Source organism: Phycodurus eques, chromosome 7 (genome assembly GCF_024500275.1).
Source record: "Phycodurus eques isolate BA_2022a chromosome 7, UOR_Pequ_1.1, whole genome shotgun sequence".
Taxonomy (NCBI): Eukaryota; Metazoa; Chordata; class Actinopteri; order Syngnathiformes; family Syngnathidae; genus Phycodurus; species Phycodurus eques.
Window position 1 is genome coordinate 1,002,407 of NC_084531.1, and position 22,962 is coordinate 1,025,368.

The 22,962-nt window shown below is 45.3% G+C and overlaps 1 protein-coding gene across 4 annotated transcripts in view; it reads left to right on the forward strand.

Annotated features, from left to right (window-relative positions):
* Positions 1–6,866: 6,866 nt before the first annotated feature.
* The window catches only part of ksr1b (kinase suppressor of ras 1b), a 40,817-nt gene continuing 24,721 nt past the window's right edge, over positions 6,867–22,962 (forward strand). For 2 of the 4 annotated variants that reach the window (XM_061682751.1, XM_061682755.1), the window contains exon 1: positions 19,156–19,246. In XM_061682751.1, the coding sequence (XP_061538735.1) occupies positions 19,244–19,246 (3 nt within the window). In that variant the 5' untranslated portion in view covers positions 19,156–19,243. Of the gene's footprint in view, positions 6,956–7,827; positions 7,902–8,087; positions 8,204–19,155; positions 19,247–22,962 lie in introns of those variants that run through there. The other 2 variants (XM_061682754.1, XM_061682752.1) reach the window with 2 other exon arrangements.

Here is a 22,962-nt window from a genome sequence, read left to right on the forward strand (position 1 = left end):
GTCATATTTACCCGTTTTTGATTTCTGGAGCAAAGTGGAGTTTAATTTTGACATTTCGGCTTAAAGAAAGCGTAGTTCTACCTCCCACGTGATGATTGTCACATTCGCTGACTTGTCTTCCTTGGTCAGAATGCCAGCGAAGTCATCTGCGAGATACGCCTCCCGACTCTTGGTACCACCATAACAACCAACATTAAACTACAGTAGCGTCGTCGGCCCTTGGAACATGGACACTGTGCTTAAATAGAGAAAATAAAAAAAAACAGTACTTACTGATTCAAATCAAACGTATTGCACGTAACGTTAAATACAAATTGTACCGAAATACATGTTTGAAAAATATATAACTATTATACTTAAAAATTAAATACAACTGAATTGTACTTAACAAAAGTACTAAACTGTATTTTAAAAAACTAAATAATACAAAAAAAAGTTGAAACCGGTGTAACAACATGCAGTTTGAACCTTTAATTTGGATTCTTTCAGGTACCACTAGAGGGAGCCCGCACCAAACCACACTTTGAGAACCACTGCTCTTTGCTGTTGTCCATCCATCCTTTTTCTGAGCCGCTTCTCCTCACGAGGGTCGCGGGCGTGCTGGAGCCAATCCCAGCTATCATCGGGCAGGAGGCGGAGTACACCCTGAACTGGTTTCCAGCCAATCGCAGGGCGCATAGAAACGAACAACCATTTGCACTCACATTCACACCTACGGGCAATTTAGAGTCTCCGATTCAGGCATGCTTTCGGGATGTGGGAGGAAACCGGAGCGCCCGGAGAAAACCCACGCAGGCACGGGGAGAACATGCAAACTCCACACAGGCGGGTCCGGGGATTGAAACCCGGTCCTCGGAACTGTGAGGCAGACGCTCGAACCATTCGGCCACCGTGCCGCCTCTTTGCTGTTGTTTTATACATAATTGTTGTCCATGTGACCTTAATAGTACACTAACTATTGCATTTAAAATTGTGTAACCCCGTCCCACCCCCTGAAACGACAAATAGGCAGCGACAACGCATGATGCCGTTCACTGAGTAAATAATGTCTGACTGTAACGGACTCCACGTGGGTTACTCGCTGGAGATGGTGCAGAATGCAGCCGCACACTTTTAAACTGGTACAGATCAAATTTGAGGACATTTCTGCCATCATGGCCTCGTTGCACTGGCTGCCAGCGCACTTCAGGATTTGTTTTCAAATTCTTTTATTTGTTTTAAAATCATTAAGTGGTCTTGCCCCGCCCTGCCTCACAGAGCTTCGTTAGGATAGGCCTCCTCCTCCTCCTCCTTCTTCTTTTCCTTTCTGCTTGTCCCGTTAGGGGTCGCCACAGCGCGTCATCCTTTTCCAAGTAAGCCTATCTCCTGCATCCTCCTCTCCAACACCAACTGCCCTCATGTCTTCCCTCACGACATCCATCAACCTTCTCTTTGGTCTTCCTCGAGCTCTCTTTCTTGCCTGGCAGCTCCATCCTCATCATCCTTCTTCCAATATACTCACTATTTCTCCTCTGGACGTGTCCAAACCATCGAAGTCTGCGCTTTCTAACTTTTTCTCCAAAACATCGAACCTCGGCTGTCCCACTGATGAGCTCATTTCTAATTTTAGCCAACCCGGTCACTCCGAGAGCGAACCTCAACATCTTCATTTCCGCCACCTCCAACTCTGCTTCCTGTTGTCTCTTCAGTGCCACCGTCTCTAATCCGTCCATCATGGCTGGCCTCACCACTGTTTTATAAACTTTGCCCTTCGTCCGAGCAGAGACTCTTCTGTCACATAACACACCTGACACCTTCCTCCACCCGTTCCAACCTGCTTTGACCCGTTTCTTCACTTCCTGACCACACTCACCATTGCTCTGGACTCTTGACCCCAAGTATTTCAAGTCCTCCGCCCTTGCTATCTCTTCTCCCTGTAGCCTCACTCTTCCCCCACCACCCCTCTCATTCATGCAAATATATTCTGTCTTACTTCGGCTAATCTTCATTCCTCTTCTTTCCAGTGCATGCCTCAATCTTTCTAACTGTTCCTCCAGCTGCTCCCTGCTTTCACTGCACATCACAATGTCATCTGCAAACATCATGGTCCACGGGGATTCCAGTCTAACCTCCTCTGTCAGCCTATCCATCACCACTGCAAACAGGAAGGGGCTCAGGGCCGATCCCTGATGCACTCCCACGTCCACCTTAAATTCGTCTGTCACACCTACAGCACACCTCACCGCTGTTCTGCTCCCCTCGTACATGTCCTGTATTATTCTAACATACTTCTCTGCCGCTCCAGACTTCCGCATGCAGTACCACAGTTCGTCTCTGGGTACTCTGTCATAGGCTTGCTCTAGTTCTACAAAGACAATGCAGCTCATTCTGACCTTCTCTGTACTTTTCCATCAACATCCTCAAGGCAAATAATGCATCTGTGGTACTCTTTCTAGGCATGAAACCATACTGTTGCTCGCCAATACTCACTTCTGTCCTGAGTTTCGCCTCCACTACTCTTTCCCATCACTTCATTGTGTGGCTCATTACTTTATTCCTCTATAGCTCCCACAGCTCTGCACATCACCTTTGTTCTTAAAAATGGGCACCAGTACACTTTTCCTCCATTCCTCAGGCATCTTCTCACGTGCTAGAATTCTATTGAACAAGCTGGTAAAAAATTCCACAGCCACCTCTCCTAGATGCTTCCATACCTCCACAGGAATGTCATCAGGACCAATTGCCTTTCCATTTTTCATCCTCTCGAATGCCTTTCTAACTTCCCCCTGACTAATCATTGCCACTTCCTGGTCCACCACACTTGCCTCTTCTCCTCTCCCTTCTCTCTCATTTTCCTCATTCATCAACTCCTCGAAGTATTCTTTCCATCTAGCTAGCACACTGCTGGCACCAGTCAACATATTTCCATCTCTGTCCTTAATCACCCTAACCTGCTGCACATCCTTCCCATCTCTATCCCTCTGTCTGGCCAGCCTGTATAGATCCTTTTCTCCTTCTTGAACGTATTACGTCCCAATGTCGGTGGGAAATGGTCCGACAGTCAATCAAGCGGAGCGCATACCAAAATCGCACAGCAAAATTTTTACAGATTTCGGAACTCAGTGCATACACAACACACGCCGGGTTAAAAGGCGCACCGTCGATTTTTGAGAAAAATAAAGGCTTTGAAGTGCGGCTTATCGTGCGGAAAATACGGTATTTTGGGAGTCATTCTTTGAGCTGCCGAATTGTTTGAAAGAGAGAAATCTATTCTTGAGAAAGAGCGGTGAACTGACAAGAAAAATGTGAATTCTCTTTTTGTACAGTTTTTCAGCCTCCATATGTCAACGAGCCCAAAGTCATCCATATCGTGCTCTCGTATATTCGAGCATTGTGGCTGATTGCTATTTTGGAGATTTGAGCGATCTATTGGGGGATTTAATAATTGTAGAATTGTCGACTGTATCTTGAGCGCGGACATCGTAAACTTTTTAATCTGCTCCTCTGGGTCTTTCGGAGTATTTTCTGGAATGCCGGAGGAAATGAGATTGTCGCGCATGCTTCTTGATTGAATGTCCAGTGTTGTTTCTTTCATGAGTTTATATTTGTGTGTTTTTTTTTTTTTTTTTCTTCCAAGACTGTTCAAGGGGCTCCGCCATGTTTTTCGTCTTCGGAAATCACGCAAGCTCTCGCGTTGTCCCCTCCGTTTCCGATCGGCATTTTTGCTGGTAAATGCCGTTTTTAGCGTTTTAAACTGCATCGCTATGTAAATTAGTCTGATTGCAAACTTGTTTGACTCCTTAATCTTCATGCAGATGACCACATATACTTTTGTCTTAAAGCTGGTAGACTCTCGCTGTCCCTTTGTCAACCCCAGCGTTTCCAGACCAAACACGTCACAACATGCGCGGCCTTGTATGACCTTTGCCATAATTACACCGCGTGCCCCACCCGTAACCCTGTCTGACCTCGCGTGATCCTTTCAAGTGCCAGACTTTGTTTTATAAGGCTTTGAAGTACCAATTTTATCGCTCATGATACTTTTATTGTTTTATAACCCTTTAAAGTACCAGTTTTATTGTTTAATAACGCTTTGTACTGGTTTTATTGTTTTGTGACTGGTAGAGGGAGCCTTAATGATGTCACGTATTCAAAACAACCCCCGGAAAGGTCAAGGGTCAAAGCCTGTCAAAACAAGGCCAAACGGCGAAGGTCCCAAATCGTCGACGATGACATCATTTCCATTTTCCGGTCACTTCCGGCGTCTTGTGATGTCACTTCCAGTCATAAATCACCCCAGCCATCATTTTGTCTTTTGCTGGATGCTATTCTTTTTTTTTTTTTTTTTAAATACACTCACATTCAATAATAATATTCATGATAATAGTAATAAAAATAGACCATTTGAAACTGTCCTAAAATGGCACTTTAACTTTGGGGTATATTTTCTGTTATTCTTTTTGGATTTTTGGATTGAAATGCAATTAAAGGCCTTTTTCCAAAGTCAACAATATTCCTGTGTGTGCCAATTATTTGATTCAGCCATTCACTAAAATCCATAAATAAATACAAATACCGTATTTTCACAATTTGTACTTGCATTTTCACGATCTCCAGTGGTTGGAGTTCCTTCGTCAAGCCTCCCGGAATGATGGCAAGCTCCGAGTTATTGCCCTCACTGGAATGGTGACTGTAGAGACGCTTCTCCCGGCTGTTCTTTGCTCATTAATCCATTGCGACCAACTCGGGCCACCTCGCCCTGTTTCCGCGGAAACTCAGCTTCGTCTTCTTGACTTGGCGAAGCTCGTTTTCCTGCTTCCTCTACGGATTCTTTGATCTTGAATTCTCTTGCGGCTGCTCGATTCCCAGGTTCCTCCGCGTAACTGATAGCTTGCAGTTTAAACTGTGCTTCGTAACCGTGTCTCTTCGTAGGTGCCATTTTCGGGGGTCTTTAGCCAAGCCAATGCACATACCGGCGCTATATACCTACTGGGGGCGTGCCTTTGGCGTCCTCCTTCACGCGCACCCTTCCCCCTTTAACGGCTGCGTGCTGTCCTCAGCCACGTCCGCTTTTCCTCTATATAAGCAGCGTGTCGGCAGGAAATGCTCCCAGTCAGTCAAGCGGAGCACTCATGATACAACAACATTTATAGCTTTTGTAACTCTGTGCACACATCCTTCATTGGAGTCCAGCGATGTTTGATTATACTGATTGGACTTGATTCGGAAAGCCACACACCTGTCTATAGAAGACCTTACAGCTCACAGTGCATGCCGGAGCAAATGAGAATCGTGAGGTCAAAGGAACTGCCTGAAGAGCTCAGAGACAGAATTGTGGCAAGGCACAGATCTGGCCAAGGTTACAAAACCATTTCTGCTGGACTTAAGGTTCCTAAGAGCACAGTGGCCTCCATAATCCTTAAGTGGCAGACGTTTGGGACGATCATAATCCTAAACATGCATGGTAGATAAATTGAAGCCTCTAAATTGCCCGTAGGTGTGCATGTGAGTGCGAATAGTTGTTTGTCTGTATGTGCCCTGCGATTGGCTGGCAAACAGTTCGGGGTGTACCCCGCCTCCTGCCCGATGACAGCTGGGATAGGCTCCGGCACGCCCGCGACCCGCGTGAGGAGAAGCGGTATGGAAAATGGCCAAGCGATGCCAAGTTAATGCCGTGTCACCTTCACACTGCAGTTCTGTGAAAAGAAATACCTCCTGTAGAAATGTTTTGAGACATTGAATATTACAAAATTTCAGTCAAACGCTTGAGTTCAAAAGAGGTTGCTTTGGTGGAACCTTTTTTTTTTTTTTTCCTCTCTCATATACTGCCACAACTTGTATTTTTATGTATACATTTACAAAGGCTGCATAACTGAATAGTGCACCCCCACGGATTCATAATACTGTTGGAATCGTTTTTGTCTCCCCAAAAAATTCAGATTGCGCATACTGTAGGATTTGTTCAATAAGCATCAATACATTTGAATATTTTCTGAAAGTACGGGTTCCGCCGCCTCAGATCGCGGGCTTGGGTGGCTGCGAGCGCGGATGCCCGCAAAATAGTGCTTTTCTGGGTACAGTACAAGTCCGCCAAAATGGCACTCAGGAACCAATCGGCCAGCCCGTCTCCTGAGGCAGTTCAACAAGTACATCTTGTATGCTATGAAATGAAATACACTCAAAAGGTCACCCTGCATGTTCAGGCATCATAGATACTTGGTACCGGAACATCTTAGATCAGTGATAGCAGTAGCCAGACACAAATATTTGGCTAAAGGTACCTGTACCGTTACACCCACACAAAATGAAAAGCAGACCAGAAGAATACAAAAATAAATAAATACATTTACAAAAAGCAGTAGGATGGAGTATTCATTAAGTTCTAGCTTAACACGAATAAATACATGAATTCATAAGCGATTCACCGTTGTTGTACGTATTGAAGAGGTTTCTGCCCGATAAAAGTGCCTCAGTGTTGATGGGCTACGAAAGTCGAGGTGATCTTTATCAAGCTGCACTGAGTTCATTTCCAGTGATTAAATTGGCAACTGACGTGATGTGATGTGATGTGATGTGATGTAGGGTTCTGCTTGGAAGAGGATAATGTCCGATATATTCGCCAGCATTGCTGTGTGATGAGCACTCAACCAAACTAGAATGTGTTGAGTCAGCTGCTCTGCAAGCCTCTGTCCCTGCCCTGTACTCTATTTATACACACCCAAAACCAGACACCACACACACACACACACACACAGCTCAGCAGTCTCGACAGCGCCTTGTAAACAATAGCGAACATAAACACGGAGGGCAAGTTTGAAGTTGTGCTACAGGTTCTTTCCTGACTCTGTGCTGACAAGGAAACGGCAGGTGGCTGGGAAAAGCGGACTTCTCGGGAGAGACTCTGAGTGTCCATCGGCCTGAATGACAGCGACTGGGACCTTTACCGAATCTCAGCAGATCACCTCCAGCACGAGAGGTAGGACAAGCACTTATTTTGAAATAACGATGTATGTACAGTGGGAACGGAAAATAAACAGATCCTAGGTGAGGGCCCAGAGCACCAAAGCGCAGCTCAAACGATCCCTTATGATGAGGAAAATAAATGGACCTAAAGTGGGTACGGAAAGTATTCAGACCCCCTTAAATTTTTCACGATTTGTTATAGTGTAGCCATTTGCTAAAATCATTTAAGTTCATTTGTTTCCTCATTTATGTACACACGGCACCCCATATTGACAGAAAAAAAACTGAATCTTTGAATTTTTTGCAGATTTTTGGAAAACAAAAAGAAAAACTGCAATATCACATAGCCATAAGTATTCAGACCCTTGGTTGTGACACTCATATATTGAAGTCAGGTGCTGTCCATTTCTTCTGATCATCATTGAGATGGTTCTCCACCTTCATTGGAGTCCAGCTGTGTTTGATTATACTGATTGGACTTGATTAGGAAAGCCACACGCCTGTCTATAGAAGACCTTACAGCTCACAGAGCAAATGAGAATCATGAGGTCAAAGGAACTGCCTGAAGAGCTCAGAGAGAGAATTGTGGCAAGGCACAGATCTGGCCAAGGTTACAAAAACATTTCTGCTGCACTTAAGGTTCCTAAGAGCACAGTGGCCTCCATAATCCTTAAGTGGCAGACGTTTGAAATGACCAGATCCCTTCCTAGAGCTGGCCGTCCGGCCAAACTGAGCAATCGGGGGAGAAGAGCCTTGGTGAGAGAGGTAAAGAAGAACCCAAAGATCACTGTGGCTGAGCTCCAGAGATGCAGTCGGGAGATGGGAGGAAGTTCTAGAAAGTCAACCATCACTGCAGCCCTCCACCAGTCGGGGCTTTATGGCAGACTGGCCCGACAGAAGCCTCTTCTCAGTGCGAGACACATGAAAGCCTGCATGGACACCTGAAGGACTCCAAGATGGTGAGAAATAAGATTCTCTGGTCTGATGAGAGCAAGATAGAACTTTTTGGCCTTAATTCTAAGCGGCTTGTGTGGAGAAAACCAGGCACTGCTCATCACCTGTCCAATACAGTCCCAACTGTGAAGCATGGTGGTGCCACCATCATGCTGTGGAGGTTTTTCTCAGCTGTATTGGTCTTTTTTCAGCTGCAGGGACAGGACGACTGGTTGCAAACGAAGGAAAGATGAATGCGGCCAAGTACTCCGATATAACAAAGAATGAAAATTGAAGGGGGACTGAATACTTTCCGTACCCACCAGATGTACGTATGTAGTTTTCCATTACATAGGACATGGGTAATGCAGTATTGATTCTTTTTGTCAGTTGCATCATATCACAGTCATTTAAATTTAAGTAAATGTGTACCAGCATTCAAAATGCTTCATGTTATTTCTTGGTTTGGTTTTTTTATGAAATTTGTTTCAGTGCCTCGACCTCTGTCGCTGTCAAAAAACTAAACTTCCATTTGTAATTCTTGTGGTTAGATGGGTATTATAACAACACACACACACACAGACACACAATACTTTAAAATAAACTTAGAAATTAGTTTACTATTTGAAGTGCAATGTTGATAAATATGAATATTGAAGACTCTAAATGGCCCGAAGGTGTGAATGTGAGGGCGAATGGTTGTTTGTTTCTATGTGCCCTGCGATTGGCTTGCGACCGGTTCAGGGTGTACCCCGCCTCCCGCCCGACAATAGTTGGGATAGGGTCCAGCACGCCCGCGACCCTCGTGAGGAGAAGCGGTAAAGAAAATGGATGGATTCTTGCTTACATATTTGAAAGACAATCAATCAATCAACTGTATACTGTATTTCAAGGCTTCATGCAAACACAGTACCCAACAATCAGTATCCAGTATATACAGGTATATGTTTCGGGTATTATTTATGTCCACTTGGGGTCGCCGTGCACATATCGTGTACACACTGTGTACAGGTGTGCCTTGTGTTTTCAAGGTGGGCCTGTTCTGTTGAGTGACGTGGAAGCCAACAGACAGTATGAGGACGTAGTATGGCCGGCTAGTTCCCGGCTATAGCTTGAGCAACTCTGCCGTTTGATGATGATGTCAGTTGAGACGGCCAGCAGCTGTGCTACAAATGTACTTATCGTGACTGTATTTTTATTTCTTTTTTTTCGCGTTTGTTTAATAATGGAATTGAAAGAGTAGTTACCTTAGTTACCTTATCGTGGTGGAGGGATTTGTGTGTGCAGATGAGCCTTGGTGCTAAGTTGTCTCGGCTTTACGCCCATGGCAAACAGATCCTAGGTGAGCGACCAGAGCACCAAATTTATTATAATTATTTCTTTTTTAATAAATCTGCAAAAATTTCAACAATTCTGTTTTTTTCTGTCAATATGGGGTGCTGTGTGTACATTAATGAGGAAACAAATGAACTTAAATGATTTTAGCAAATGGCTGCAATAGAACAAAGAATGAAAAATGTAAGGGGGTCTGAATACTTTCTGTGCCCACTGTAGTTTTCCCTTGCCTGGACACGGGTCACCGGGGCCCCCCTCTGAAGTCAGGCCTGAAGGTGGGGCTTGAAAGCGAGCACATGCTGGCCGGGCCTTCAGCCATGGGGCCTGGCTGGGCACAGCCAGAAGAGGCAACGTCCCATTTCCCATGAGCTCACCACCTGTGGGAGGGGGCCGAGGGGGTTGAGTGCGTAGTGAGCTGGGTGGCGGCCGAAGGCAGGAACCTTGGCGGTCTGATCCCCGGCTACAGTCGCTGGCTCTCGGGACTTGGAATGTCACCTCTGTGACAAGGAAAGAACCTGAGCTGGTGTGCGAGATAGATAATTTCCAACTCGATATAGTCGGGCTCACCTCCACACACAGCTTGGACTCCGGTACCAGTCCTCTTGAGAGGGGTTGGACTCAGTGCTGAGCAGGTGTGAGCATACTCATTGCCCCCCGACTCAGTGCCTGTATGTTGGGATTTACCCCGGTGCACGAGAGGCTCGCCTCCCTCTGCCTTCGCGTGGGGGGATGGGTTCAGTCTGTTGTTTGTGCCTATGCACCCAACAGCAGTTTGTCCCCACCATCGTCGTAGTCCTTGGAAGTGTGCTGGAGAGCACTCCCGCTGGGGACTCCCTTTTTCTGCTGAGAGACTTCAACGCTCATGTGGGCAATGACAATGAGACCTGGAAGGGCGTGATTGGGAGGAATGGCCCCCTCGACCAGAACTCGAGTAGTATTCTGTTATTGGACTTCTGTGCTCTTCATGTATTGTCCATAATGAACACCAAGTTCAGACATCAGAATGCCCACATGTGGACTTTGCACCAGGACACCCTAGGCTGCAGTTCGATGATCGACTTTGTGGTGGTGTCATCGGACTTGCGGCCGCATATCTTGGACACTCAGGTGAAGAGAGGGGTGGAGCTGTCAACCAATCACCACCTGGTGGTGAGTTGGCTATGGTGGTGGGTGAAGATGCTGGTCCGAACTGGCAGACCCAAACGTATTGTGAGGGTCTGTTGGGAACATCTGGCTGAGTACCCTGTCAGAAGGACTTTCAACTCCCACCTCCGACAGAACTTTGCTCATGTTCCGGCGGAGGTGGGGGACTGTGGGTCCGAGTTGACCATGTTCAGTGCCTCAATTGTTGAGGCTGCTGACTGGAGCTACGGGCGTAAGGTTGTCGGTGCCTGTCGCGGCAGCAATCCCCAAACTCATTGGTAGACACTAGCGGTAAGGGGTGCCATCAAGCTGACGAAGGAGTCCTATGGGGCCTTTTTGGCCTGTGGGACTCCGGAGGCAGCTGATGGGTACCCGCTGGCCAAGCGGAACGCAGCTTTGGTGGTCGCAGAGGCAAAATCTCGGGTGTGGAAGGAGTTCGGTGAGGCCATGGAGAACAACTTCCGGATGGCTTTGAGGAAATTCTGGTTCACCATCCGGCGTCTCAGGAGGAGGAAGTAGTGCACCGTCCACACTTTGTATAGTGGGGACGATGCGCTGCTGACCTCAACTCAGGACGTTGTGAGTCGGTGGTCCAAATACTTCGATGACCTCCTAAATTCTACCTACAGGCCTTCCCATGAGGAAGCAGTCAGGGGACTCTGAGGTGGGTTCGTCTGTCTCTGGGGTGGAGGTCACCAAGGTGGTTAAAAAGCTCCTTGGTGGCATGGCTCCAGGGGTGGATGAGATCCGCCCTGAGTTCCTAAAGGCTCTGGATGTTGTGGGGCTGTCCTGGTTGATACGCTTCTGCAACATCGGATCGACATCGGGGACAGTGCCTCTGGATTGGAAACTGGGGTGGTGGTCCACCTTTTTAAGAAGGGGGACTGGAGGGTGTGTTCCAACTATAGGGGTACACACTCCTCAGCCTGCCTGGTCAGGTCTATTCATGAGTTCTAGAGAGGAGGGTCTGTCAGGAAGAAAACAATCTCAGATTTAGAAGGAGCAATGTGGTTCTCACCATGGCCCAACCAGTCTACATGTGTTTTGTGGATTTGAAGAAGGCGTTCCACCGTGTCCCTTGGGGAGTCCTATCGTGGGGTGTTCCAGGAGTATGGGGTACCGGACTCCCTGATACGGGCTGTTCGGTCCCTGTACTACTGGTGTCAGAGTTTGGTCTGCATTGCCGGCAGTAAGTCAGATTCATTTCGAGTGAGAGTTGGATTCAGCCAAGGCTGCCCTTTGTCACTGATTCTGTTCATTACCTTTATGGACAGAATTTCTGGGCATAGCCAGGGTATTGAGGGGGTCCGGTTTGATGACATCAGTATCATGTTGCTGCTTTTTGCAGATGTCGTGGCTCTGCTTACTTCAACAAGGCGTGATCTCCAACTCTCGCTAGAACGGTTCACAGCCGAATGTGAAGCGGCTGGATTAAAATCAGAACCTCCGAATATAAGGCCATAGTCCTCAGTTGGAAAAGGGTGGCGTGCCCTCTCCGGGTCAGGGAGCCTGCCCCAAATGGAGGAGTTCAAGTATCTTTGGGTCTTGTTCACGAGTGAGGGAAGAATGGAGCGGGATATTGACACGCAGCTTGGTGCAGTGTTTGCAGTGATGCAGACTTTGTATTGGTCTGTCGTGGTGAAGAAGGAGCTGAGCCGAAAGGCAAAGCTCTCGATTTAACGGTCGATCTACGTTCCTACCCTCACTATGGTCATGAACTTTGAGTCATGGGACCGAAAGAACAAGATTGCAGATACAGCGGCCAAAATGAGTTTCCTCCGCAGGGTGTCCAGGCTCTCCCGTAGAGATAAGGTGAGAAGCTCGACCATCTGGGAGGGGCTCAGACTCAAGCTGTTGCTCCTCCACATTGATAGGAACCAGATGAGGTGGCTTGAGCATCTGGTTAGGATGCTTCCCAGATGCCTCCCTGGTGAGGTGTTCCGGGAACGTCCCACCGCAAAGAGGCCCCCGGGGATGACCCAGGACATGCTGGAGAGACTGTGTCTCTCGACTGGCCTGGGAACACTTCAGGATCCCCCAGAAGAGCTGGACGAAGTCGCTGGGGAGAGGGAAGCCTGGGCGTCCTTGCATAAGCTCCTGCACCCGCGACTTGACCCCAGATAAGCGGATGAAAATGGACGGATGGAATGATGTTCACTTTACCAGAGATGTGCAGTTGAGTGAGTTTACTGTATTGTCCTGTACAATAAGAAAGTCCACGATGCATTGAACCCGCAATAAGTGCACCACAATATAGCGAGGGACGTCTGTGATAAAATTTCATACAAGTTGTAAATGTAGGTCAGTGTTTCTTATCGTGGTTCAGCCAGCAGAGAAGGCCTGACCTTTACACCACTTGGAAAAGTCCATGCTGCGTGATTTCCAGCCAGCCTCAGTCTTTTATGAATCACGCATCTTTGTGCACGGGGGTTGCACACAAAGTTCCAGGTCACGCTTGGCGGGTGTGTCAGAAGTCTGGATGTGAGAATGCACATAACTGGAAGGTGGCCAAGCCAGGCGCGTTTAAAACCCCCCCCCCCCCAAAAAAAAACTTACCAGCCCATACAAATGGGAGAATGTGGTCCCTAAAGCTCAATTGCATTTAGTCCCCTTTCTGGCAGAGCTCGTGACATTTATAGAATAACAATACACCCTCATAAGTAAATGTCATCGTGTTGTACAAATCAGAGTATGTGGTACTCAATGTGTGTCGGTTGTGTCTGTGAACCTCAGCAGAGGCCTGACCACAATTGACAAAAAAAAGTGACTGTCTGTTGTCGTACTAGAGCGGCTCCGATTACCGTCGACAAATTCCTTGTGTGTTTTTTGGACATACTTGGCAAATAAAGATGATTCTGATTCTGACCAGCAGCAGTTGTCATTATGTGGCAGTGATGGCACAGTTTCAGAATGTGAGTAATTCTGCAAGAAAGTTTGGTCTGAGTAGAACATTACAGTACGTTAGGTGACATGATTCACTGTCACTTTGTGCTGTTTATCAATTGTTATCAATGACTTGTCTGACGAGAGAACATTATCATTACTGTGGTAGGTACCCCAACAGAACAGTACCCAAAATACTGTACTGTATATCGTAGCCAAGGTGGCATTTTATTTGAGCCGCGGAGGTATGAGTAAGGAAAATGTTTTGTGTTAATATGTATCTTTCAAAAAGAAAGTTGATTTTTAATACATTTGAAGTTAAGTATGAAAAAGAAAACAGTTGATTGAGGGCGAGGTCACCTGTCCGGCCTCATTTCCCTTTAAGGCCACAATACTTTACATATAATGCAAACAATTGTTGGGCAGGAGTAATGTAAATATTTGTTTGTCCATTCACATATACAACTGATGTAAACATTTTTCTGTTCATTCGTACACACAAGTAATGGAAACATTAGGGCTCTGATTCGTCCTCAAAATCCCCATTCGCTATTCGTATTGATAGTAAAGAATGACTTCCAAATTAAAATGAAATTGATACTCCTTGAACTATTCGGAAATAGAAGTCCAACAAATGTAAAATCCAATTTGAATATTTGAAAACTACCTATTGAACAGGAAAGAGAGCATGCCGGCACGTTTTTGCTGCCGCGTCTCGCTACGGAAAAGTTTTTCTTTTTAGTTTAAAATGGCTTTCTTTGACCAGGATCCTTTGCTGTCCCGTGGCCAAAGGTAGGTTGGAGTTGTGCCTGTGGGTTTCATAAATCCAAGGCTGCGGCCTTTCTAGCTCGTCAGAGGGCGACCAAGCCTACCTGGCTCTCGTCATCTTTCGCGATGTGTGTGATCAACTTCGACGATGGCTTCGGTTGCAGTGCTGCCATGAATATCCGAGCAGCTCCTTGGTGCTAGGCTAGTTAATGGCGCGTCCTTCTGCAGAGATCTTGGTGTAAGGCTCCAAGCTACAACTGCGTACATGCACAGAAACTGCACACTAAGTCCATTTTGAACCAAGGCTAACAAGTGTCCAATATTTTGTATTTTTTTACAACCCCAATTCCAATGAAGTTTGCATTTATTCGCCTCCACATGTAAGGTATACATCAGTATGTCCATTCAATTGAGAGAGAGAGTACAAAAGCTGACAGATGGGGACCTCATTGTGGACTTCAGCCTGGATTCAGGTATCCAAAATCAGTTATTTTGGTGCTATTCGACAATGAAAATGCAACCAATTTAGTTCCATTCTGAAATGTACCCTAACTATGCAATAGATCTTGTGTTATTGGTTGCTAGGTTGACGAGAAGCTGGTCTTTTCACCCAATGTTGTTGTTCCCAATGCCCTTTGGCGCATAAGAACTGGACATGTGCCTACCCTAATTGCAATTTGCAGTATTTGTTGCTGCACCTTCATGAAAACTATTGAATAAAATTTTGGATGGACAATAACAAAGCTATCAAAAAGATTATTAATATACTCTACATAGACTTCTGTCACATTCTCGATAACACAGTCTGCATGTGCATTCCTGTCTTGTAAAACCGTAGGAGAGGTGAGTATTGTCCTCAGGGCTTTGCTGGCATTAGGTGTGTTCCCACAATATTTGCATAACTTTGACAGTTCAGTCAAATACATGGAGAGACAGGGATAAATAGAGACAGGGCTGAGAGCTAATCGTATGTTAGCCGAGCCTTCCTTCTACAAATAAACTGTTATAGTGGAACAGTGTGGGTAAGTACTGCATTAAGTAGATTATTGGCTCCAGTTTACAGGGTCTGCTGCGATGTTGGTGTACTGTACGGTGAATAAACTGTAATATTAAAAGTGACCAGCAGAGGGACGTGTTTGGACATTCATTCATTCATTTAATGTGCCGTTTATCCTCACAAGGGTCGCGGGCGTGCTGGAGGTTATCCAAGCTATCTTTGGGCGAGAGGCGGGGTACACTCTGAACCGGTTGCCAGCCAATCGCAGGGCACATATAAACACACAACCATTCACACTCATATTCACACCTACGGCCATTTTAGAGTCTCCATTTAACTACCATGCATGTTTTTGTAATGTGAGAGGAAACCAGAGTACCTGGAGAAAACCCACGCAGGCACGGGGAGAACATGCAAACTCCACACAGGCGGGGCCGGGGATTGAACCCCGGTCCTCAGAACTGTGAGGCAAACGCTCTAACCAGTCGTCTACCGTGCCGCCATCTGGCTGACTATAGTAACAAAATATTTTATGTAATTCCCAATTCCAATGAAGTTGGGAGGTTGTGTTGAACATAAATAAAAACAGAATACAATGATTTGCAAATCATGTTCGACCTATATTGAATTGAATACAGTACAAAGACAAGACATTTAATGTTCAAACTGATAAACTTTAATGCTTTTAGCAAATAATCATTAACTTAGAATTTTATGGCTGCAACACGTTCCAAAAAAGCTGGGACAGGCTGCAAAAAAGACTGAGAAAGTTGAGGAACGCTCATCAAGCACCTGTTTGGAACATCCCACAGGTGAACAGGCTAATTGGGAACAGGTGGGTGCCATGATAGGGTATAAAAGGAGCTTCCCTGAATTGCTCAGTCATTCACAAGCAAAGATGGGGCGAGGTTCACCTCTTTGTGAACAAGTGCGTGAGAAAATAGTCGAACAGTTTAAGGACAATGTTCCTCAACGTACAAGTGCAAGGAATTGAGGGATTTCATCATCTACGGTCCATAATATCATCAAAGCGTTCAGATAATGTAGAGAAATCACTGCATGTCAGCGGCAAGGCCGAAAACCAACATTGAATGCCCGTGACCTTCGATCCCTCAGGCGGCACTGCATCAAAAACCGACATCAATGTGTAAAGGATATCACTGCATGGGCTCAGGAACACGTCAGAAAACCAATGTCAGTAATTACGGTTCGGCGCTACATCCGTAAGTGCAACTTGAAACTCTGCTATGCAAAGCAAAAGCCATTTATCAGAATCAGAATCAGAATCATCTTTATTTACCAAGTATGTCCAAAACACACAAGGAATTTGTCTCCGGTAGTTGGAGCCGCTCTAGTACAACAGACAGTCAATGTACAGAACACTTTGGAGACATAAAGACATTGACAAAACAGTTGTGCAAAAAGATGCAGAGTCCTCTAGCACTTAGAGCAGTTCGAATGACTAATATTACAATAGTCCGGTGCAGTGACCATTGTGCAAAGGGCGCCGAGACTTCAAGGAGTGTATGCGGTTTAAAGTGACGAGTAGTGCGATCATCTGGGACAATGATGGTTGTGCAAATGTTACAGATACTCCTCAATCAGTGTGCAAATGGAGCAGATGCTACTCTGGCATGAGTGGCCAGTATATGCAAATAGTGCAGCATGGCGAGACAACTACAGTGAGTGCACGAGTAATACATAATTGGCCCCACAGAAATGTGACAATGAACTCAAGTAAAAAAAATGCCAGCTTGTTGTAATGGAATTATAGGTTAGGTGTTTAAGAAGTTGATCGCAAGAGGGAAGAAGCTGTTGGAATGTCTGCTAGTTCTAGTTTGCGTTGATCGGTAGCGCCGACCTGAGGGAAGGAGCTGGAAGAGCTGGTGACCGGGGTACAGACGGTCCAAGAGGATTTTGCACGCCCTTGTCTTAGTTCTGCCAGCGTGCAAGTCCTCAATGGTGGGTAGGGGGGTACCGACAATCCTTTCAGCAGTTTTGATTGTCCGTTGCAATCGGAGTTTGTCCTTTTTTGTAGCAGCACCAAACAGACTGTGATGGAAGAACACAGGACTGATTCGATGACCGCTGTGTAGAACTGTCTCAGCAGCTCCGGTGGCAGGCCGTGCTTTCTCAGAAGCCGCAGGAAGTACATCCTCTGCTGGGCCTTTTTGAGGACGGAGTTGATGTTGGTCGCCCACTTCAGGTCCTGAGAGATTGTAATTCCCAGGAACTTGAAGGTCTCGACGGTTGACACAAGGCAGCTGGATAACGTGAGGGGCAGCTGTGGCGAAGGATGCCTCCTGAAGTCCACGATCATCTCTACCGTCTTGAGCGTCTTGAGCAACAACACCCAGAAACTCCACCAGCTTCTCTGGGCCCGAGCTCATCTAAGATGGACTGATGCAAAGTGGAAAAGTGTTCTGTGGTCTGACGAGTCCACATTTCAAATTGTTTTTGGAAATTGTGGACGTCGTGTCCTCTGGGCCAAAGAGGACAACAACCCATCCGGACTGTTACGGACGCAAAGTTCAAACGCCAGCATCTGTGATGGTAAGGGGCTGTGTTAGTGCCAATGGCATGGGTAACTTACACATCTGTGAAGGCACCATTCATGCTGCAAGGTACATACAGGTTTTTGGAGAAACATAGGCTGCCATCCAAGCAACGTCTTTTTCATGGACGCCACTCTTATTTCAGCAAGACAATGTCAAATTACATTCTGCACGTGTTACAACAGCGTGGCTTTGTAGTAAAAGAGTACTAGACTGGCCTGCCTGCAGTCCAGACCTGTCTCCCAATGAAAATGTGTGGCGCATTATGAAGCGTAAAATACGACAACGGAGACCCCGGACTGTTGAACAGCTGAAGCTTCCACCTACAAAGCTTCAACAATTAGTGTCCTCAGTTCCCAAACGTTTATTGAATGTTGTTAAAAGAAAAGGTGATGTAACACAGTGGTAAACATGACCCCGTCCCAGCTTTTTTGGAACGTGTTGCAGCCACAAAATTCCAAGTTAATGATTATTTGCTAAAAACAATCAAGTTAATCAGTTTGAACATTAAATATTGTGTCTTTGTAGTGTATTCAATTAAATATAGGTGGAACATGATGAGCAAATCATTGTATTCTGTTTTTATTTATGTTTAACACAACGTCCCAACTTCATTGGAATTGGGATTATATTACAAAAGAATAAAATCCATATTATGACAGTGTGATGAACAGTGTTTAACCAAAGCCTTCTGATTCAAATCATTTTCCTCGTAATAATTTTTTTGTTGCTTTTGTTGCGTCTTAACTATTTTTGTTTTATTATCTTGCACCAGGAGTGAACGTGTTATCCAGGCACATGACCTCTTTAGCTTTCAGGTTGTTGTGCAAGCCAGTTGATGTGCCAATGGTCACATGGGAGGTGGAAAATACCTCTGTAAACCCATAGTGTCAAAACTAAACACTAGGGTCCATGACAGCCTCAATACTTACACGCAATATCAGACTTGATGAATTCAAGCATTTTAAATGTGAACCTAAGTATAATGTAAACTTAGAAATCACAAGATTTAAAACTAATTGATAGCTTTTCTAAAACATATGTACTTATATACCTCATTTAATTGTGAAGGAATTTTCTAACTTTCACTATACTTACAGTATGTGTAATACACACTATTGAATGGGGGGAATTGCACATAATACATGAGAAATTACGGTATTATTACTTTCCGCGAATAGTCCTTTGTCAATAGCATGCCCTGAAAGCATTGGATTGGGAATGCGTCCATAAACGCAGAATAAATTGTGCCAAAGAAAAAGTGAGGAGTGAGAAAGGACTCAATGATTAATTGTAATTGTAACCTAACAGTCCTCACACAGCCTAAAATGACTGAAACCACAAGAGACAGGGCCCAATATTGAATGCACGACAAACTGCAAAGCCTCTGCTTTTTGCTAATGTGTCCTGTGGGTCTCGGGCTTCCCCCAATTCCTCACCAGGCTCTGATGTATGATGTTGGCATGGAAGGAAGACAAGGCAACTGAATGGCTACCCAGGCAGACTTGTCAAGGGAGGGAGGTCAGGAACAAAGGAGGAGACTAGTAGGAGGGAGGGGATAGAAAAACAGGGAGTGTGATAACAGTGCAGGGAACACCTGGAACTCCGACAGTGTGTTTCTGTGCAGCCGGCTGCACGTTACGTTGGAACAACACCTGGATTATGACGTGCTGTACATCGTGTTGACATGGTAATGTAATTTGACGACAAGAATCTGTACCGAATGTAACTTGTGATGTAAGGTGCCAAGAAATGACTTATGTCCTTCCTTTCTTCTGTCCTTGTTCTCTTTTTGGAAATAGTTCCGCTTATATCAGGCAATAGCAGTGTGCGGTCACTTTTGCTGTTTGTTCAGCTGCTTGAGTCTTGAGTACCGGTGTTTGGCAGAGACAATACTCCTATGGAATGGTATTTACTTGTTGGGTTGAGGCATACACATTGAAAAACCATGTGCCTGTTACTGTGGACTCTACCCCTCCCATTAAATCTGTCAGCTTCCCTGTTCTGTTTACCTGGGAGTGAATTTTAATGTGTGTGCGAGCATGACACAGAGATAATTAGATTTATGATAAAAGGATGGACTTTTGGTAGAAGAGGCTGATTTCTTCTGAAGGTTTTCCATCCTCTTCTGATGGATTCTGTACTTTTGTCATTTTTCTTCCCGTTGTGCTGTCGCTTTGTTTTCTGTAAACACAGGTATCTGAGGCATGCCCAGGCACTGCCCAGGTGTTGGTATGCATCAGCTATTGCGCTGTCAAGTGCAAAGTCCGATTGTCTGTTTCTGCTTTATATTGTGTGCAGAACATTGTCTCGAAAAATGCAACAAAATCTGAATCTTTTTGGTCATTTCCTCAGACCCATTTCTATACCATGTGGATGTTTTAAGATCAATAATAGTGAGATGGCGGGCGGTCAGCCTTTCACCATCGATTGATTTCTAGGACAGATGAAGTCAAATATACTGTTTGATCATAATTCAATGACTACAAGACTCGACCTGTCTAATATATCTCATAACTCTTTAGAGCAAATTGAAGTTCTACGAATGATATTTGGCGAGCTCCTCAGCAGTAGCGGTAGTTTTTATGGAACAGTTTATTGGCAACTCATACTAATGGCATATTTTAACATTCATTAACAGTAGAACAAGTTCACGTGAAGATCTGCTCTGGACATCAACATTGATGATGCTTACTTAGCCTTGTAGAAGCAAATATATTGTCCTTTTTTAATCTTTTGGTTTCCTTTCTTTCTTTCCTTTGTTCATGGACATTTTTTTACCGCTTTCCTCACAGTTCTGGTGACCGGGGTTCAAATACTGGCGGTTTCCTCCCACATTCCATAAACATGCATGCGAGGTTCATTGAAGAGTCTAAATTGCCCGTAGGTGTGAATGGTTGTGTGTTTGTATGTGCCCTGTGATTGGCCGGCGTCCAGTTCATAGTGTACCCCGCCTCTCGCCCAGAGTCAGCTGGGATAGGCTCCAGCACCCTAGTGACGATAAACGGTATGGAAAATGGATGGATGGAAGGAAACCCTCATTGTGGCTTGTGTGTGAAACAGTGGCACTGCGGTCATGTTCGCTGCATTACTAAGCAACTTGGAGATTTACCAAATGTGTGAGTTGAACTTGCTCTGTCAGGTTTCTTTTACTGCAAAGTAAAAGAGGCCATTTGTCCTCATGTGAGTCATTGCTGCTACATTAAATACATCAATTAGCCAGTAATGCGAACCGTACCAATGAGGTGCAGGTGAGTAACTGATCCATCCATCCATTTTCCGTACCGCTTATCCTCTCTAGGGTTGCGGGCGTGCTGGAGCCTATCCCATCTATCTTTGGGTAAGAGGTGAGGTACCACCTGAACTGGTCGCCAGCCAATCGCAGGGCACAGATACATTCAAAAAATAATTCATAACGCAGTAAATCTGCAATAAGTGAACCACGATATAGCGAAGGGGTTATTGTAAATCAAGAACTCTGTGATCCCTTAAACTGACATCCAGGATAGTATCCTCCTCGTTCCCTTTCTGCAAAACCCTATTTAGTGGTTGCCACAGCGAATTCCCTGTCCTGTGCATCTTCTGCTTTAACTACATCTGCACGTCTCCCCTCATCACATGCATAATTCTCCTCTTTGGGCTTCCTCTTTGCCTGCCGTCTGGCAGCTCCATTTCCGGCATCTATTTACCGATACATCCAGTTTTCCAACTCTGCACATGTCCAAATCTCAAGAAGGCCTCTTCAGTTTTGTCCCTCTGATGTGCTCATTCCTGTTCGTCCTCATCACTCCCAAAGAGAATCTCAGCAATCTTCAACTCTGCTACCTCCAGCTCTGTCTCCTGTTTTCTGGTCATACCGTCTCCAAACCAAACAACAAGGCTGGTCTCACTACCGACCTAGAAACCTTTCCTTTTACTGGTGCTCTTTTGCCACAGATCACTCCTGACACGTTCCTCCACCAGCTCCGTCCTGCTTGTACTCTCCTGTTCACGTCTCTTCCACATTTCCCATTGATCCCAAGTATTTGAACTCCTTCCGGGTTTCCAATTCTACTCCTTGTAACATCACCATCCCGCCTGTCTTGTATTCGGTCTTGATGTGACTGACCTTCATTTTATACTGTGAAATTCCACTCTTGGTTGTATTTTCTATGTGTTCTGTCATCGGCACAGACCTAAATACTTGGATAAAAGCCATTAAAAGGCCAATATATCCCCTTTAAACTGAGTATTACATTTAACGGACCTTGCTGACCTTGCTTTTGGAATTTGGTCCAAACCTTTGGGATAAAGGTTTGGACCATTTTCTTTTTTCTAAAGAGCTCGGATGATCATAAAGTTGTCCTGAAGAAATCATGACACCATGATCACGATGGTATATGGTTAAGTTTTCAAATATCTCAGAAAAAAAAAAAATACTCTGCAGGTCAACGCAAATGAATACTGTAGTTGCAGGAAGGTGGCCAGTAATACACAGCAACACTGTAGTCTTCTAAAGATGACAAACGTTTTATCGATCTTTTCTCTCTCGCTTTTCTTGTGATGACCATATATGTCCTATATGTTTTTTCCGGCTTGATATTTCACTGTTCCATATTATTATGCAAGTGGCCTATGGTAAAGGACAGGGATCTTCAAATCAAATTTGGAGGGGTTCAAGTCAATAAGTTTTCGATTTGCGTAGCACAGCTCACCCTAACCCATCCATCTTTCTGTGCCCGTTATCCTCACTAGGGTTGCGAGTGTGCTGGAGCCTATCCCAGCTGACTTTGGGTGAGAGGCGGGGTTACACCCTGATCTGGTCGCCAGCCAATCACAGGGCACATATAAACAAACAAGCGCTCACACATCACACTCACATCCACACTTACGGACAATATTGTGTTTTCAATCAACCGACCAGTAACACTGAACAGGCAAATGAAATGACTTTGATTACCTTTGCATAACTTCTCGGCAGCTGCATTGAAGTGTTACGAGGAGTTCCAGTCATGTTCTCGGAAGAACACGCCCCGCTCCAGGACAGACCACTGCAATATGATTGGCTTATCAGTACTGCGTTAAGACGTGAAAAGATGTATGTGACAAAACAACTCCACCCTGTGGCGTCCTAGCCAATGCCAGCCGTAGCGACACCCCCGACTCGGAGGTGAACTGCAGTACATTTTCAAAACTGCACGCGTGGACGCATGGCACACATAATTATTATTATTTTTTTAACAGCAATTGATTGTGGGTCCGCGTGAGACCTTGAATCGGTCCGGACCCGAACCACGGTCCTCCATTTGAAGATATTCAGTTTGAATCTTTGCATTAATTCCCTGTTCATTTCAGGATTCAGGACAATATTGAATTATTCTAATAGTGGAATGCATCAATGCAATGAGCTTCCGTAGACATTTTTAA